Raw genomic sequence first — 16,577 nt, forward strand, 5'->3', positions numbered from 1 at the left:
GGAGTGGATTTTAAAGGTTTCTGACCTGGTCGAAATGGTGAAGATTTCGGCCTATTTGAAAGATTACTCGCAGGAACGTTATATTATGGAAGGGAGAAAATGGCTTGGGTTTATTCAGAACAAGTATAGGGTTAAGAAGTTTTATATTTGAATAAGTCTTCTTTCTTTGGTTTTTTTTTCCTATATTAGTTTTTTTATATATATTTATATATATTTAATATTACTAAGGTTTGTTTTATCCTATATAAGCTAGAGAGTGATAGATTTTAGAGTTTATGGTTGTTAGTATATGGTTGTTTATGATTTTTTTTTTTATATATACCTTGTATTTAGCTCTGGGAAGTCGGGGGGGAGGGGGGGAGGGGGGAGAGGAAGGGGGGAGGGAGAAGGGGGGGAGGGGGGATTTTTTAAGGGAAAAATTGTATGTAAAACTTTTCAATAAATCTGAATATTGGTTAAATCTGAATTTACATCGTTTGCATAATTATATAACTGCTGTAAATGCCCCGTTTGCAGTAAAATCTTGATTTAATCCACAAATTCTTTAATTAATTAACAGACAGTTTCTATAAAATATGGGCAAAAGTCTGAACCACAAAAAAAGTATTTTGTGTCCAGGGTCCGGCAAACAGGTTTGTGAAGATTTATTGTACTCACAACAATCCAGGCTGTTAGAAAAGAGAACTAAAAACTCACTTTATGTGAGGTGTTTTTAGGACTTTAAAATAATAGGACCTCTGATACTTCTCAATTTCTGATGATGCAAATATGAAAAATGATATCTCAGGTTGTGGTGCTGAAGGAAACTATCTGCTAACAATGAGCCAACTTATCTGCTAACAGTGAGCTAACCTATACATTAAGAATGCATTGTTGTTGTTTTTAGCTGCGAAGTCGTGTCCAACCCATCACGACCCCATGGACAACGTTCCTCCAGGCCTTCCTGTCCTCTACCATCTTCTGTAGTCCATTTAAGCTCACGCCTATTGCTTCAGTGACTCCATCCAGCCACCTCATTCTCTGTCGTCCCCTTCTTCTCTTGCCCTCAATCTTTCCCAGCATTAGCCTCTTCTCCAGTGAGTCCTTCCTTCTCATTAGGTGGCCAAAGTATTTGAGTTTTAGCTTCAGGATCTGGCCTTCTAAAGAGCAGTCAGGGTTGATCTCCTCTAGGACTGACCGGTTTGATCGTCTTGCAGTCCAAGGGACTCGCAGGAGTCTTCTCCAGCACCCTAGCTCAAAGGCCTCAATTCTTTGGTGCTCAGCCTTTCTTATGGTCCAGCTTTCACTGCCATACATTGCAACTGGGAAGACCATAGCCTTGACTATACGCACTTTTGTTGACAGGGTGATGTCTCTGCTTTTTAGTGTGCTGTCTAGATTTGCCATGGCTTTCCTCCCGAGGAGCAAGCGTCTTTTAATTTCTTGGCTACAGTCCCCATCTGCAGTGATCTTGGAGCCCAGGAAAATAAAAATTGTCACTACCTCCATTTCTTCCCCATCTGTTTGCCAGGAATTGAGAGGGCCGGATGCCATGATCTTGGTTTTCTTAATGTTAAGTTTCAACCCAACTTTTGCACTCTCCTTCTTCACCTGCAACACGAGGCTCTTTAATTCTTCTTCACTTTCTGCCATTAGAGTGGTATCATCTGCATATCTTAGGTTGTTGATATCTCTCCTGGCAATCTTAATTCCAACTTTTGATTCATCTAGCCCTGCCTTTCTCCTGATGTGCTCTGCATATAAGTTAAATAAGCAGGGCAACAGTATACAGCCTTGCCGGACTCCTTTCCCAATTTTGAACCAATCAGTGGTTCCGTGTCCCGTTCTCACTGTTGCTTCTTGGCCCACATATAGGTTTCTCAAGAGACAAATAAGATGGTCTGGTACGCCCATCTCTTTAAGAACTTGCCACAGTTTGTTATGATCCACACAATCAAAGGCTTTAGCATAGTCAATGAAGCAAAAGTAGATGTTTTTCTGGAACTCTCTAGCTTTCTCCATGATCCAGCGTATGTTGGCAATTTGATCTCTAGTTCCTCTGCCTCTTCGAAATCCTGCCTGTACTTCTGGTAGTTCTCGATCCACATACTGCTGGAGTCTAGCTTGTAGGATTTTAAGCATAACTTTACTAGCATGTGAAATGAGTGCAATGGTGCGATAGTTTGAACATTCTTTGGCACTGTCTTTCTTTGGAATTGGAATGTAAACTGATCTTTTCCAATCCTGTGGCCACTGTTGAGTTTTCCAAATTTGCTGGCAAATTGAGTGTAGCACTTTTACTGCATCGTCTTTTAAGATTTTGAATACTGTCACCTCCGCTAGCTTTGTTGTTGCTCAGTTTTTCTAAGGCCCACTTCACTTCACATTCTAGGATGTCTGGCTCGAGGTCAGTGACCACCTCATTGTGATTATCAGGGACATTAAGCTCATTCTTGTATAGTTCTTCTGTGTAATTTTGCCATCTCTTTTTAATCTCTTCTGCCTCTGTTAGGTCCCTGCCATTTTGGTCCTTTATCATGCCCATTTTTGCATTAAACGTTCCCTTCATCTCTCCAATTTTCTTGAAAAGATCTCTGGTCCTCCCTATTCTATTGTTTTTTTCTATTTCTTTGCACTGTTTATTTAAGAAGGCATTCTTATCTCTTCTAGCTATTCTCTGGAATTCTGTATTCAATTGGGTGTATCTTTGGGGCATAGACTTGGACTACTGTGATATTGAATGGTTTGCCTTGGATTCGAACTGAGATCATTCTGTCATTTTGAGGATTGTATCCCAGTATTGCTTTTCCTACTCTTTTATTGACTATGAAGGCTACTCCATTTCTTCTGAGGGATTCTTGCCCGCAGTAGTATACCTGATGGTCATCTGAATTAAATTCACTCATTCCTGTCCATTTTAATTCGCTGATACCTAAGATGTCGATGTTCAGTCTTGTCATCTCTTGTTTGACCACATCCAGCTTTTCTTGATTCATGGATCTTACATTCCAGGTTCCTATGGAGAAAAAATCTTTACAGCGTCGGACTTTCCTTTCACCACCAGACACATCCACAGCTGAGCGTCCTTTCGGCTTTGGCCCAGTCGCTTCATTCTTTCTGGTGCTACTAGTACTAGCCCTCTGCTCTTCCCCAGTAGCATATTGGACGCCTTCCGACCTGAGGGGCTCATCTTCCAGCGTCATATCATTTTGCCTTTTGGTACTGTCCATAGGGTTTTCATGGCAAAGATACTGGAGTGGGTTGCCATTTCCTTCTCCAGTGGATCACGTTTTGTCAGAACTCTCTGCTATGACCTTTCCGTCTTGGGTGGCCCTGCACGGCATAGCTCATAGCTTCATTGAATTACGCAAGCCCCTTCGCCACGACAAGGCAGTAATCCATGAAGGGGAAGAATGCATAGATTAAGACATTCCTGCTGCTGTAAAACAAAGGCCTCTGTTTAGAATACAAAGATGGTGAAAAGAGACATATGGTTTGAACCTTGAATCCACAAAAAAAGGGTTTAATTTTACAGGTGTTTTTTTTTCGTGCTGACTTCTTTCCTGGTATCTATTTTATCAAGAGCTGTGTCCTTGAATTCCTACTTGCAAACTTTTTAGTTACTTTTAATCTGGGAGAATCCATACAGTAAGCTCATTAGGCAGCAAGCTTTTAGAACTCTTAAAAAAGGGAAATGATTATTAAATATATTATTGTTATCTTGTAACTATTGGAGAAAGGATTGACATTTGATACTCTGAACCTGTTTGGCTTTTGATATTCTGTAACAAGGCCCTTACTAGAATGTCTTAGACATCATGATTGAATGAAGAACATTTATCTTCATCTAAAAGGGAAATCAAATTAATGGTCACTGCATTGTTCAGGGATGAGAAATATATATGTGCACATGCACACACACTGACAGACAAACTTCCTTCCTTCCTTCCTTCCTTCCTTCCTTCCTTCCTTCCTTCCTTCCTTCCTTCCTTCCTTCCTTCCTTCCTTCCTTCCTTCCTTCCTTCCTTCCTTCCTTCCTTCTTTCTTTCTTTCTTTCTTTCTTTCTTTCTTTCTTTCTTTCTTTCTTTCTTTCTTTCTTTCTTTCTTTCTTTCTTTCCATCTTCCTTTACATTATAAACTTTCCGCCTACTACAATGGAGGAGGTAGAATGCTGCTGTGGTAACAGAAGGTAACAGAAGGTGGTGTATAGCTAGCAAGGCTGAGATTTCATGCTTGAGTAAACTTATACATCTGAAACATATTTAGAGCAACAGAGTCAGCCTTGTTCTGTCACCCACTCCCCAGAAGAAAAGTCACACATTTTGTTTTTGTCTTTGAGGTGGGACGTTTTGTACTTTGGGAGTGAATAATTAATGTCTGTTGCAGTGATCCGGTGTTATGTGAGTTTCTATTAGAAAGCCTTTGCTACTGAGCTTACTTAGTGATAAACAGATGTGAAGAATGGTGGTGACAGGCCAAAGAAAAGGAAGTCACACAGCTCCAACCATCACTGGCTGGGGCAAAATGTTATTTGTGCTGCTGAATTGAAAGCCTGAAAAGGAAGCTGTACCAATTCAATATTAGTCCCTTTTTTCCATTAAGGCAAAATATACCTGCTGCGTGCGTAAAACTGGTGCAACAAACTAGATAATGTGAAAGTCTTGCAAAGGCCTTAGCAATCAAAAGAAGTAATGGACTGAAATAATGTGGAAATGATGGCCCTGTCTACATTATTGCCATCAAAAGAAACAATTCTGTTGCTAATGGAAAACTATCTGGATTTGTTCGTGGTATTTTATGTTACATTTACAATAATGTTGTATTATTGTTGAACAATTTCAAAGTTAAATTTCAGGCCTGGATTTCTTTTCCTTATTGGAGAATTCAAAGCTTTCTACCCAAAATATTCTTAAATCCCCTTTAATTCTTGAGATTTGAACACATACAGCTTTTTTATTGTGTGTTGCATAAATACCTAAAATAATAGAATCCAATAGCAAAAATGAATTTTTTTTGTTTATCTAAGGAGTGTCAAACTTGCCATGTCACATGATGTGTCGCGATGTATCACAACTTTTTTCCCCTTGCCGGAGCTGGGATGAGCACAGCTTCCACATGACGCATCCAGCCCACGGGCTGGCAGATTGACACCCCTGATCTAAGGGGATTTTTTTTTAAAAAAAGTCAACTAGTGATGAAAAGAAATATTAGCTGTGAACATTATTTCAGATTTTACTAAATCAAATAGAAAAGAATTATATTTAAAAAATATGGCTTGATTTGCTTTCAAGAAAGCAATTTCAGCATTCTGAAAGTGAGAACCTCAACTCAAGTTTCTAAATATTCATATATCTTCCTTGGTTAAAAAAATGCTTCAGAATAAAAATAAGAATAAGAATCTTAAGTATATGTTGCTGTGGATCACAGGTTGCGTTCATTTTAATCTTTATATTGCAACATATTAAGTTAATGTTTATATAAAATGTAACTTTGTAATTCATCTATTAGTGTGGTTTCCCATATGAGCAATCAATATTATAGATATTGTTAATATATGTCTTGAAGAGCTAGACTGACAAATCAGTGTGCCTGTTTGTTCTATAATTAGACACAAGAGGGATTGCCAGAGATATTAATTGTGGCTCAATCTCTTTTGCATTTGGATTTACATATGTTTATTTTACAGGCTTGCAAAGATTTTGTGAAGACATTGAAATGATGATTGGATTCCAGCCAAATAAATTCTGGAGGGTCTGTTGGGCTTTTGTGACCCCAACTATTTTAACAGTAAGAACTCAAGGAGCAGGGATTAAAAGGGGAAGATTGTGTTGTTTATTTATTTCCAGTATTTATATGTCATAAAATTATAAAAACTCTAGGTGGTCTGGGTAGTTTTTCACTTTGGGTTCTGTTAATGCCCAAAACATATACCGCATTAGGTTAAATTTGGTTTTTATAGAAGCAACAATCATGAAGGTAAAATACTGACTTCTAAGGTGTATTTAAACACTAGAATTACATTTATGTAAATTTTAAGCACCGGAATATATCTCAGCATGAACATTCTTCACTGGATGTTATTTTTTCATTTTAAGGTTGATCCTTGGCTTCCGTGATCTCATACTAGATATGCATAAATAATCTATTCAATTCTTATCTAGCACTATGCTGGTAGAGGTTAATTAGATGCCAGCAAACTCTCCATTAAAAGCCCTATTGAAATGTGCTGAAATGAACTATTCTATCTTCTATTATTATCTTTGGCATCCAAGCAAAAGAAATTTTAGTGGACTGTAACCAGAATTCTCCCCCCTGGGTAAATTAGATTATATTTTGCATAAATATGAATTAAGCAAACCTTTATAGTGTGTGCAGGTGTATACATATATGTATGTACACACACAATAAAATATCGCTCCCATTGCAATTTCTTACATTTAGAAATATTTGCTTTCTATAGTAATTTTTTCTAGTGTCATTGTGAAAATCTTGCATATTTTTATAGTACACTTCCAATTAATGGATGCTTTTATGTCCTTCTTTTAAATAGCCATGTGGGAACTGCTTAATGGTTATAGTGCATGTTAATATGACAGAAATATGTATGCCAGAATCATTTGGGTGGGGATATTTTCCCATATAATAGTCATTTGGTTTGGATAGAGAAGGCTAAGATTGTGCAGTTGACCTCAGGCTTGTATTGACGGCACAGGATATTGCTCAGATGTTCTTTTTAAATTGTCTTGACAAAATCAAATTGCCCAGGAATAATTAGTACAAATCTGGTGCATGAAAACAGCGCTCGGGCTTACTGTATGCTTAACAGTAAGCCATAATGCGATGTGGTTTTGGTGAATTAGCCTATAATTGCTTAGCATTATATGTCAACCAAGCCATATGGCTCATTTAGTAATACCATGGTTAAAAGAAACCAAAGATTACTGCATATGTTGTCTCAAAATGATGTTGTTAGTCTAGAAACAAATATGGCATGGTATAACCACTGTGAAGCCACAGTCTATTCCAAACCATTATTATGCTTGGAATGCACTGCAGCTGAAAAGTCATGTGTATCTCATTGTTATGGCAGATAATTGGGGGAGTTCTCAAAATAAGCTGCTTCTTTACATGCTTTTTTAAAATAGAAAAAGCGTAAAGCTCTGTTCAGTGTAGCACTAAAATTACAATTTTTAAAATCATATATTCATGAGTGGGTAGTGCTATCTCTTGCGAAGTGTTCATTACTCTTTAGAACAACAGTTGTTCCATTGCTCAAATTCATTTATTGAAGGTGAGCAATTGTGACAAAATTGTTCTAGTAAACATGGTTTTTCTTTTCAGATTAAAACTAATTTATTCCAAAGGAAAACACAGACATCCAGGAGAATTTAGGAACAGCTAATTCCCAGTACCACTAGGTGTCACTCTATTGCAGCAACTCCACTTTTAAAAGAAAACAAATCTTGAGTTAGAATAAAGACAAATTTGTTTCAATTTTTAATTTTTTTCCTTTGACTTGGGTTTGCATTGATTTGTATTCCTTTGTTTAAAAGTCAGCATACAGTTTTATGCATTTATTTATTTATGCATTGTTTTGTATGCAATTACATCTATTGTATTTTTGTCATAAGAGTTTCGGTAGTATACATGTATCTCATCGTTGGTAAATACCTCTAACAGTTTAGGAAGAAAGAAAAAGGGATTTTTTTAATATGCCTGAATCCCTGACTAGAATCTCAAATCGTCACATTATGGCATGGGAACTTTGCCCACTTTTTAAAAATTACAGGACAAGCTTTGTATCCGTATTGCATTCTTTGTTCCTCTTCTGCTCCAAGCAGAATTGTCTTTAGTCTCTACACATCTGCTTAGGATTTCAAGGTTAAATGGTTAGGGATCCCTAAAGGTATTGCTAGATACAAAATTGAAATTTGAAAGGTGGGTAATCCATGTCTGACTGTGATTCTGCCCAGCTGTAATCCAGTAGGATATAAAATAAGAAACAAACAACAGTTTGTCCTTACCCTTGTATTAGAGAAAAAAGTTACTCAACTACCTTGTTTTCTTGAAAAAAAAGACCCAGCTGGAAAATAAGCCCTAGCATGATTTTTCAGGACACTTGTAATATAAACCACATCCCCAAAATAAATCCCACTTAAGACTGTCAGCCAGATAGATGCATTTAGTACTACATTTCCCAAAATATAAGCCCTAACAGGAAAATAAGCCCTAATGCATTTTTGGAGCAAAAATTAATATAAGACCTGGTCTTATTTTGGGGAAAACAAGTAGATGATGTATTTTCTCATTTAGGACTCATTGTTCCCACATCCATAAATTTTATAGTAACATGTATCTTTGTTTTTTTTACACCTTCAGAAGGCAAAGCCAACACTTGAAAGGGTGTTGTTATCATTCATGCATAGAAATCAGTCAGCTGTTGAGAACCTACTTTAATCGTATCAGATATAACTGAAGCCCAAACCTCAGTGCAGTTGAAGACTAAAGCCTTGTGTTTCAGCATGGCAATCCCTGTTAGTTAAAAGAATGGAGACTTCTGGGGGAAAAAAGTGCACATCCTTCAGCTAATATATGGTTCATCGGCAACCAGCACCATTTGTAGAAACGATCAGGCCTCTGCGGCAATACAGTCCAGATTCCACTGGTCTGACTTAGTAAATAATTTCTACATGGATTGCTTTAGAAAGTCACACAACTGTGTTAAGCACATCGCGCAACCTAAGGATTTGGCTTGCTGCAGGGAATAAAGAATAACTCTAGGAATTAAGCATTTCAGAAATACCAACTCTTTCCTTTTCATCATGCATACACACACATCTCTCTCTCTCTCTCTCTCTTCTTTTTATTCCTGAGCAGGTGCACTGTGGTAGCAGGAACAGATTGCCCTGTGGCAGCATTGGGGAAAATGAAAATAGGCCGTCATCTGCCAAGTTCTGCAAAGATGTATCTCTGCCATTCAGTTTAGCTGTTGGTGCCAGCCATGGCTGGCTCTTTTCTGACTTGCTGTCGCTGCAAGTTGACACGGGTGCAAGTGGGTCAGGAAGCTTCAGCTTAATCCAAATCTCCTGCCTGTTATGTCCCAGATTGCTAGTTATTTTCCCACCAGGTGCTACTCTCTGCAGGAACATAGTACAGGGTAGCTGCTTTATATTTCAGGATCCAAACAGAACATCTTTGGCTGTAGCTTAGACTTTCTTCTGAATACCTCTAAAATGCTTGCAAATTTTTTTCTTTGTGTTCCTTAGCGATACAACATTGATGTGCAGGTGTTATTTGTATTTTCCCTTAGTTCTTTTTTTTTAAAAATACAACACAGCAATCATTGAATTTAAGCAAAAGAAATGGGGTGGGGAGGAACAGTGGCTCCATTTAACTCTTTAGTTTTCAACCATTTTTTTGCATAAATCCTCATCTAAAGATATTGTTCTTGTTATTCCATAGGAGGAAAAGATGGATACAATTTAGCTTACTGAATTTAGATTACTGAAGATGCATTAAAAATCCTTTGCATTTTTCTTTTTGGTTGAGACATTTGATAAAACTAATATTTGATACATTGGAATAATTAAGCTTACAGTTTGAATTGATCCATGTTAACCTGAAGTAAAGCCGGTCACTTTTATATGTTCTCTTTGATAAATCTCCATTAAATTATTGTATGTGTAGGCAGTTCACAGAGGATATCAAATTATGCACCAAAATACAAACATGTGGCTCTTTATACTGTAAATGTAGTGGATTAATAAGATAATTACATTAAGCTATGCTGCCAATAGACTGTATAATAACTTTTTTAAAAAACTGTAGATATAATAATGTGGTTTCATTTCCTCAGATATATCTAACTTTTTCCATTAAGTTATGTAATATTTATAGTAGGCAATGTTGCCTTAAATCTGATCATACATAGTCATTTGTTGTTATGAAGTAATATATCTAGACACACATTTATAATTTCATAGAAATTGTGTGTGTTTGTTTCATAACATGATTATAATCACATGTGTTTCTTTTCTAGTTCATCCTTTCCTTCAGCTTCTATAAGTGGGAGCCAATGACTTATGGGACCTATCATTATCCAGGCTGGTCAATGGTATTAGGATGGTTGATGTTGGCTTGCTCTGTTATCTGGATTCCTATTATGTTTGTGATAAAAATGCATTTAGCTCCTGGAAACTTCATTGAGGTAACTCTTATGTCTTTTATTCCCCTCCTTTTTTTGGAATTTAGCATAGGATTGGTCTATCATGTGTTTCCAAATTTTAATCTGTGGTTATTATTGATCATTGTTGACATTGGATGAATGAGCAGCATCTAAAGCAGGCATGTCAAACTGCCGGCCTGGGGGCTGGATCCGTCATGCCGAAACCACCCCCACCCCATTGCCAGCAATTGGGGAAAAGTCGCAATACATCGCGCGACATCATGTGACGTTCCGAGTTTGACATGCCTGATCTAAAGGATGACTGTTGGAATCAGATGAGGGCAAAATATACTTCTAACATACTTTTAAGAAATCCTTGGAAATATCCAGAAAATTTCATACTGCAGATAGTTCCAATATGAGGAGCACACTGTAATACTGGTAGGTGTAATATAGAGAAGAACCACAGTTTGTGCATTTTGCTTAGGACTTCTCACATTACCCCAAACAAAGATAAGAGCAATATTCTAGAAACTTCCAAAGTTGATTTATAATAACATTCTATCCTTAAAGTACTTTATTAATTTTTTATAGGAGAAAGAGGCTTCCAGTGAGGTTCAAGATAAGGCAAAATTCCCCCGACTCCATCTGAAACAATTTGTTCATATTTCATTTTCAGTAGAATATTTCCTGAGCTTCTCGGTTTATTACAATTGATTGGGGAGGCATAAGTTGCAAAGTGGTAATTAAGCAAGAATTAAAATAATTGGTATGGAGACTCAATTGCCTTTAATAGGTAGTAAACATATAATTGTTCCCTTTAATACTGTCATAAATATGTTTTCTTTCTCTTTTTTTCTGTATAACATGTACCAAATTATATCTTGAACACAATTTCAGTGACAAGATGAACATGATTTTCATTGCCTCAAACTCTGCAGAAATAGCCTGGTTTCCTGCCTGCAGACAGAAATAAAATTGTAGTATGATAATTAAAATATTTTTTTTTCATTTCCTGCTGTTTATTGCATTCCTGGTCATCACTGCATTTTTTTTTGAGAAATTTGCTAAGCAGAAGTCATATTATCTTGATGCAGGAACCAACTGCTCAGTTGATTTGGTTAAACAATTGAGCACATTGGCCATGGCATTTGAGCTTAGTCTCTAGTGACTCTAATGGAGAGATAACTGACAATGGTGAAGGCTACATAAGTAAATGGAGTTTTTATTTATTGAACTTGAGCTAAACAAACTCTGTATTGCAGTTACTTTAATATTGTTGTCTAGACTAACATGAGTAATTTCAACTGATCCTGATCTGTATTTGTAACTGAGTCTCCCTTCCCTTCCAGAGGCTCAAGTTGGTCTGCTCTCCTCAACCAGATTGGGGGCCATTTTTGGCTCAACATCGTGGTGCACGTTATCAGAATATGATAGACCCACTGGGAACATCTTCCCTTGGACTTAAACTGCCACCAAAAGATTTTGAATTGGAAATGGAATCCTAGTAATTCTCCTACTTGTGGCTATGTTGTACAGTTCTTTCTTTCTTTCTTTCTTTCTTTCTTTCTTTCTTTCTTTCTTTCTTTCTTTCTTTCTTTCTTTCTGTCTTTCTTTCTTTCTGTCTTTCTTTCTTTCTTTCTTTCTTTCTTTCTTTCTTTCTTTCTTTCTTTCTTTCTTTCTTTCTTTCTTTCTCTGAAAGTGGTTTTTTAGGAAGTAAGATTTATTGTTGCATGCTCACAGTAAATGCTAGATAGACCACTTTAAGTACTAGATTTTGTTCTTCATACCCATTGGTGCCAGGTAGGAATACTTCACTGTAGAAGAGTAACAGATGTTGCAGCAGGATAAATTGTTTTGTGAATGCTGGGCCAATTTTGCTCTTAGGTCTAATTTACATAATTTGATTTGTTTGTTGCAGCCACATGGGTAGAATACAATAATGCAATTGCTGACACCATATGGACACCCAGAGAACATTGCTTCAGTGTAGCTAACAAACCAGTGGATTGGCCACTTTGTAACAGCACTGGGTTGTTAACTGATTGGGGGTTGCACACCTGTGATTGTTATCTTCTTGGGATCTTAAAAAAACAATCAACCAACCTAGCACAAAAGTATCTTTTGCATATTATATGAAATGAAAAAAAACAACAGCAAGGGCAAAGCAAACGACCAGCTTTTCCTGACTGGGTTTATCATATTTGTGCTCATTAATTTTAAGGGACATTAAATTAGATCTAGGAATCATTAAATCAGATTGCTGTATATGCAAAACTGTCTAATGCTGACAACCAAGTAGTTGGGCTACATTCGGAACAAATCCATTTTCCATACCTGTATTTCCCAAGATACCATCATTCTTGTATTTTAATGAACATGTGTGTTAGCAACTATTTATAGGTAATAGTAGACCTGTAAGACAAGTGGCCTATTGCTGCCAAACCTGGCCAGGTCTGAAACTTGGTGCCTCAAGCCAGTGTTTTCCACTGTAAAAAATCTGCTTATTGAACAAGCTGAGTTTTCAACTTAAAATACTGTAGCTCAAAATATATGCTCATTTGGAGCTTATTCTAAAATCACTGTGCTTGCCACACATAGAAGTGAAGTTGGATTTGGATGCATGAAACAAAGGAGAGGATGCAGCTAAGAACAGAACACAACTAGACTAGATTCCTACCTCGCTATCTAAGTGCAGAAGGGCTTCACTTGAGTCTGAATGGATTTCTTCAATATTGTGCCCTAGGAATTGAATGTGGCCCACTGATTCTGCCAATATGTCTTCCATTCAGTGGCTGCTAGTCACTTTGGCATCAATGAGCTGCTTTTTAACACGTGCAGCCTTTTAATATAATGCACTCATACAGGATGATGTTTGGCATAGATTTGGAGAGATGAATGGCCCTTTCAGGATTTTTTTTTTAAAAAAGTTGTATATAGTAAACAAAGAAAAGAAAAGCATAGCATAGCATAGCATACTGACTTGTGTCGCATATCACAAAGCTGTATTTCTCTGCTAAAAAAAAAAATCAAGGTGAGGCAGATGGGCACCCCTGCACTATTTTATTTATTTCAAGAACTCAGCATTCCCCATCCTTTTCTTCCGAAGAAAAATGCTTCATTTACGAGTATTGTTTGTGTCTTGATTTTCTTGGAAAACTGAAGAAGTACTAATGTCAGGTTGGTTCCAGACTGATTTCTGTTCCTTTCTTCACTTTTTGAGTTATAACCTTTTCTTCTGAAGAAGCCATCGTATAATTTGTGCCTAACTTTATATTGATATAGCAGAATATCCACGTACAGAACAATTATGAATATTTAGCTCTGTAGTTCAGCTGTGTGATTTACCCCTGCTTTTTTCTTACAAAGTTATTTATACCGCCTTTTGATGTATTCTTCTCTTTCAGTCAACAGGGGTGAGGGAAATAGCTCAACCCTGACCCCACTCTATGTAAATGTAGTATTAGTAATAGTTGTTGTTGTTATGATGCTATATAATACATAACTTCACAAGATTCTTGTTCAAAAACAACTATTTTGAGATGTGCACACCTTATTTTTATTCATCCACTCCCACCATATTCACATCTTTATAAGTTGCAATGGAAAAGAAATGTTCTCACTTAAGAAAGAGCAAGACTTTAGCTCAACGACGTTCTTTCCACAGTTAACTCTGCATTGCATTTCTCCACGCAATATAGCCCATAGAAGTTTCCTGCAGTATATACAGTGCTGCACAAGTATTGATTTACACAATCATTTGAATCTATTGAGTAGTTTGAGAGGAGAGCTTCGCAAGAACAATTAACTCTACCGAAGCAAACCAGTTCATGGTAAATGCAGTAGACACGGGGGAGATAAACATGCCTTTAATAATTGGCACAATTGTAACCTACAGCATCCTCTTGTACTTTATACATGCATCTCTGAGGTTTTAAAAAGTGATCAGTGTTCATGTAGCATGTTCTAGGGCTGTTATATGTCCCTATAAAATATCTTAGCAACCAGTGTAGAGGTGGTGAATTCTAGACTAGCCTGCTTGCTTGCTTCTCCACTCCTTGTGTTTGTAAGAGCTGAACTAATTGTACTTCTTTCAGGGGACTGTTTTTAATTCCTTTTGTCTTTTTGTCTTCACATTACAGGGTCTCAGGTAACTCTTGTGTTTAAAATCTGTGTTTGTAGATAGGCAGATTTCATCTTGCTTGGGGTGGGTGGTTAATGTATAAAAAAGAGAAAACTAAAATGACTCTAAATTTTGTTGTAAGTTTACAAATATTTCTCAAAAAATATTTATTTTATATTAAATATATAAAATGGAATGTATTCCAGCCAAAGTTCAGCACTTTCCTCTATTTTTAGTGAAAAAGTTTTAAAAACATGTTTAAAGCACTTCATGGAAATATTTGACAGTTAAAGTGGGTTTGAGACTGGCCAAAATGTCACCTAAAATCCTTTTGCTGAACTGTCTCTTCCGTGGGGTAAATGGCATCCCACTATTGGATGACTGTCAATCATTGAGCCACCAAGTAGAAGCACAATTAAACAAATCGCCATTAGTTGGAATATAAAATAGATTGTTAAAAAAATCTATTAACCCTTTTCTTGTTTATGTTATGTATCACAAGTTGCTGAGATTTTCTTCAAAAAGGTTCCAATGAAATGAGGGGACAAGTGTGAAAGTTCATGGGATAGGTCAGTGGTTCTCAATCTTTTCTTCACCACGACCCCCCCCTTTAATACCTTTTGTGGCCATGGACCATGCTCCCCCCAAGACTTAACTCAAGATTTAAATTATAACATTTCTTCAAGCCTTTACAAACCCCCTGTGATGACATCATTGCCGCCTAGGGCAGGAGTGTCAAACTTGCAACATCACGTGATGTGTCGCAACATATCGCAAATTTTTTGCCATAGCCGGCAATGGAGTGGGCACAGTTTCACTATGATGCATCTGGCCCGTGGGCCGGCAGCTTGACACCCCTGACTTAGGGGGTCTGTGGACCACAGGTGGAGAACCATTGGGGTAGGTGATTGTCAGCATGTGGCGTGTGCCTTTAAGGCTCTTTGTTGATCCTCATGTAGCTTGAAGCATTAAGTCCTTTTCACAAGTTTACCAGCCTAAATTTAGTGCTGAGGGCAGTTTTGCCAGATGATTCAGTGGGAAACTGCTATTTTGCATTTGTTCTGGGATTTATTTCTTGTCCAAGTTATGTTTTTGAGAACTACCTCTTGTTCTTGGCATAATAAAATTTCATAAACATGAGCTGGAAAATTAGCTTCTGTGGGCATTAGTAGCTGGGGGAAAAAGTCTGTTGCATATGGAACTGAATAATTACCCATTATAGGTTTTTTTAAATAAATAACATAGTGGAAGAAACTAGCATATTTCATTTTCAGTCTGACTTCATTTTTTTTATCAAATTCACCCATTGTATATTTCTTAATTATCTTCCTGCTGTTATTTTAAACTTGGTAAAACATTCAGAATGAACATTCAAAACTATTAAAAAAGAAAACAGTAAAAATATTATCAAACAAATATCAATTAAAGACCATTTCCATGTCTCCCAATGATATGTTAGTGGGAAACATAGTCAATTAGATGTTACTTCAAACTTTTCTAGAGGTAAATGCTAGTGTCCCAGCAATCATAATGTGACAGTAATAACCTTGCAGCCAACATATTTTCCTGGGACTTAAGAAAGCAACAATATCACAGAATGTTGAAGAACTATATTCCAAGCAAGAGCACATATGTTACATGCTACCAATCAAATTTTTAACTCTTGGAAATTTTAGGTTAAAAAATTGAGTCCATGAAAACTGGGCAGCTTATAAAATCAAGTGAATGAATGAATGGGTTTGGCTATCAGTTTGTATAAATAGTTTCCAGGTATATGGACCAATGATTTGACTCAAACCGTTTCATTTTGTTGATTTAACTCCACTCCATTTCTGTTAGGAAAAGAGGAGTTTCGGTGTGCGATTTCATTGCTGCTCATAAATGAAATCACAGCAATGCAAGGCCAAACTAGAGATAAACCCATTTTTTAAAATGATTTAAAACAAGTTTCTGGAAGTCGATTCCTTATTCAGTAAGTTGATAAGACGGTTTTCTTATAACGCATGAATTTGAAAGGGAATGTCATTGAAAGGAAAATACGTATGGCATGTTTTAGAGCACACCTGATTACCTAAAAAGTGCTCATGAGTTGGTTTGTTGTCAACCATGTGCAGAAACATTGACAATAATTAAAATTAATGCTAGAAAGGGAAGATATTAAAAGCTGCATCTTGATGTAGAAGCAATAAAGCATATGGTTTTCGCAAACAAGAACCCTGTCTGTATAATATTTTAAAGGCCAGTCTTTAAAACAGTCCATTTCTGTACAAATGTTTTATAAATTACCTCTTGATGCCACAAAAATCTACA

General features: G+C 36.7%; 1 protein-coding gene across 1 annotated transcript in view; it reads left to right on the forward strand.

Moving 5' to 3' along the window:
* SLC6A5 (solute carrier family 6 member 5) overlaps nucleotides 1-12,019 on the forward strand; it is a gene marked incomplete at its 5' end in the record, with an annotated part of 81,659 nt that extends 69,640 nt beyond the window's left edge. Inside the window, 3 exons of the mRNA XM_081328331.1 lie at nucleotides 5,666-5,766; nucleotides 10,019-10,186; nucleotides 11,497-12,019. Coding sequence (XP_081184457.1) covers nucleotides 5,666-5,766; nucleotides 10,019-10,186; nucleotides 11,497-11,652 — 425 coding nt within the window. The 3' untranslated portion in view covers nucleotides 11,653-12,019. The remainder of the gene's footprint in view (nucleotides 1-5,665; nucleotides 5,767-10,018; nucleotides 10,187-11,496) is intronic.
* Nucleotides 12,020-16,577: the final 4,558 nt, after the last annotated feature.

This window comes from Vipera berus (assembly GCF_964194415.1).
Source record: "Vipera berus genome assembly, chromosome: 1".
Classification (NCBI taxonomy): Eukaryota; Metazoa; Chordata; class Lepidosauria; order Squamata; family Viperidae; genus Vipera; species Vipera berus.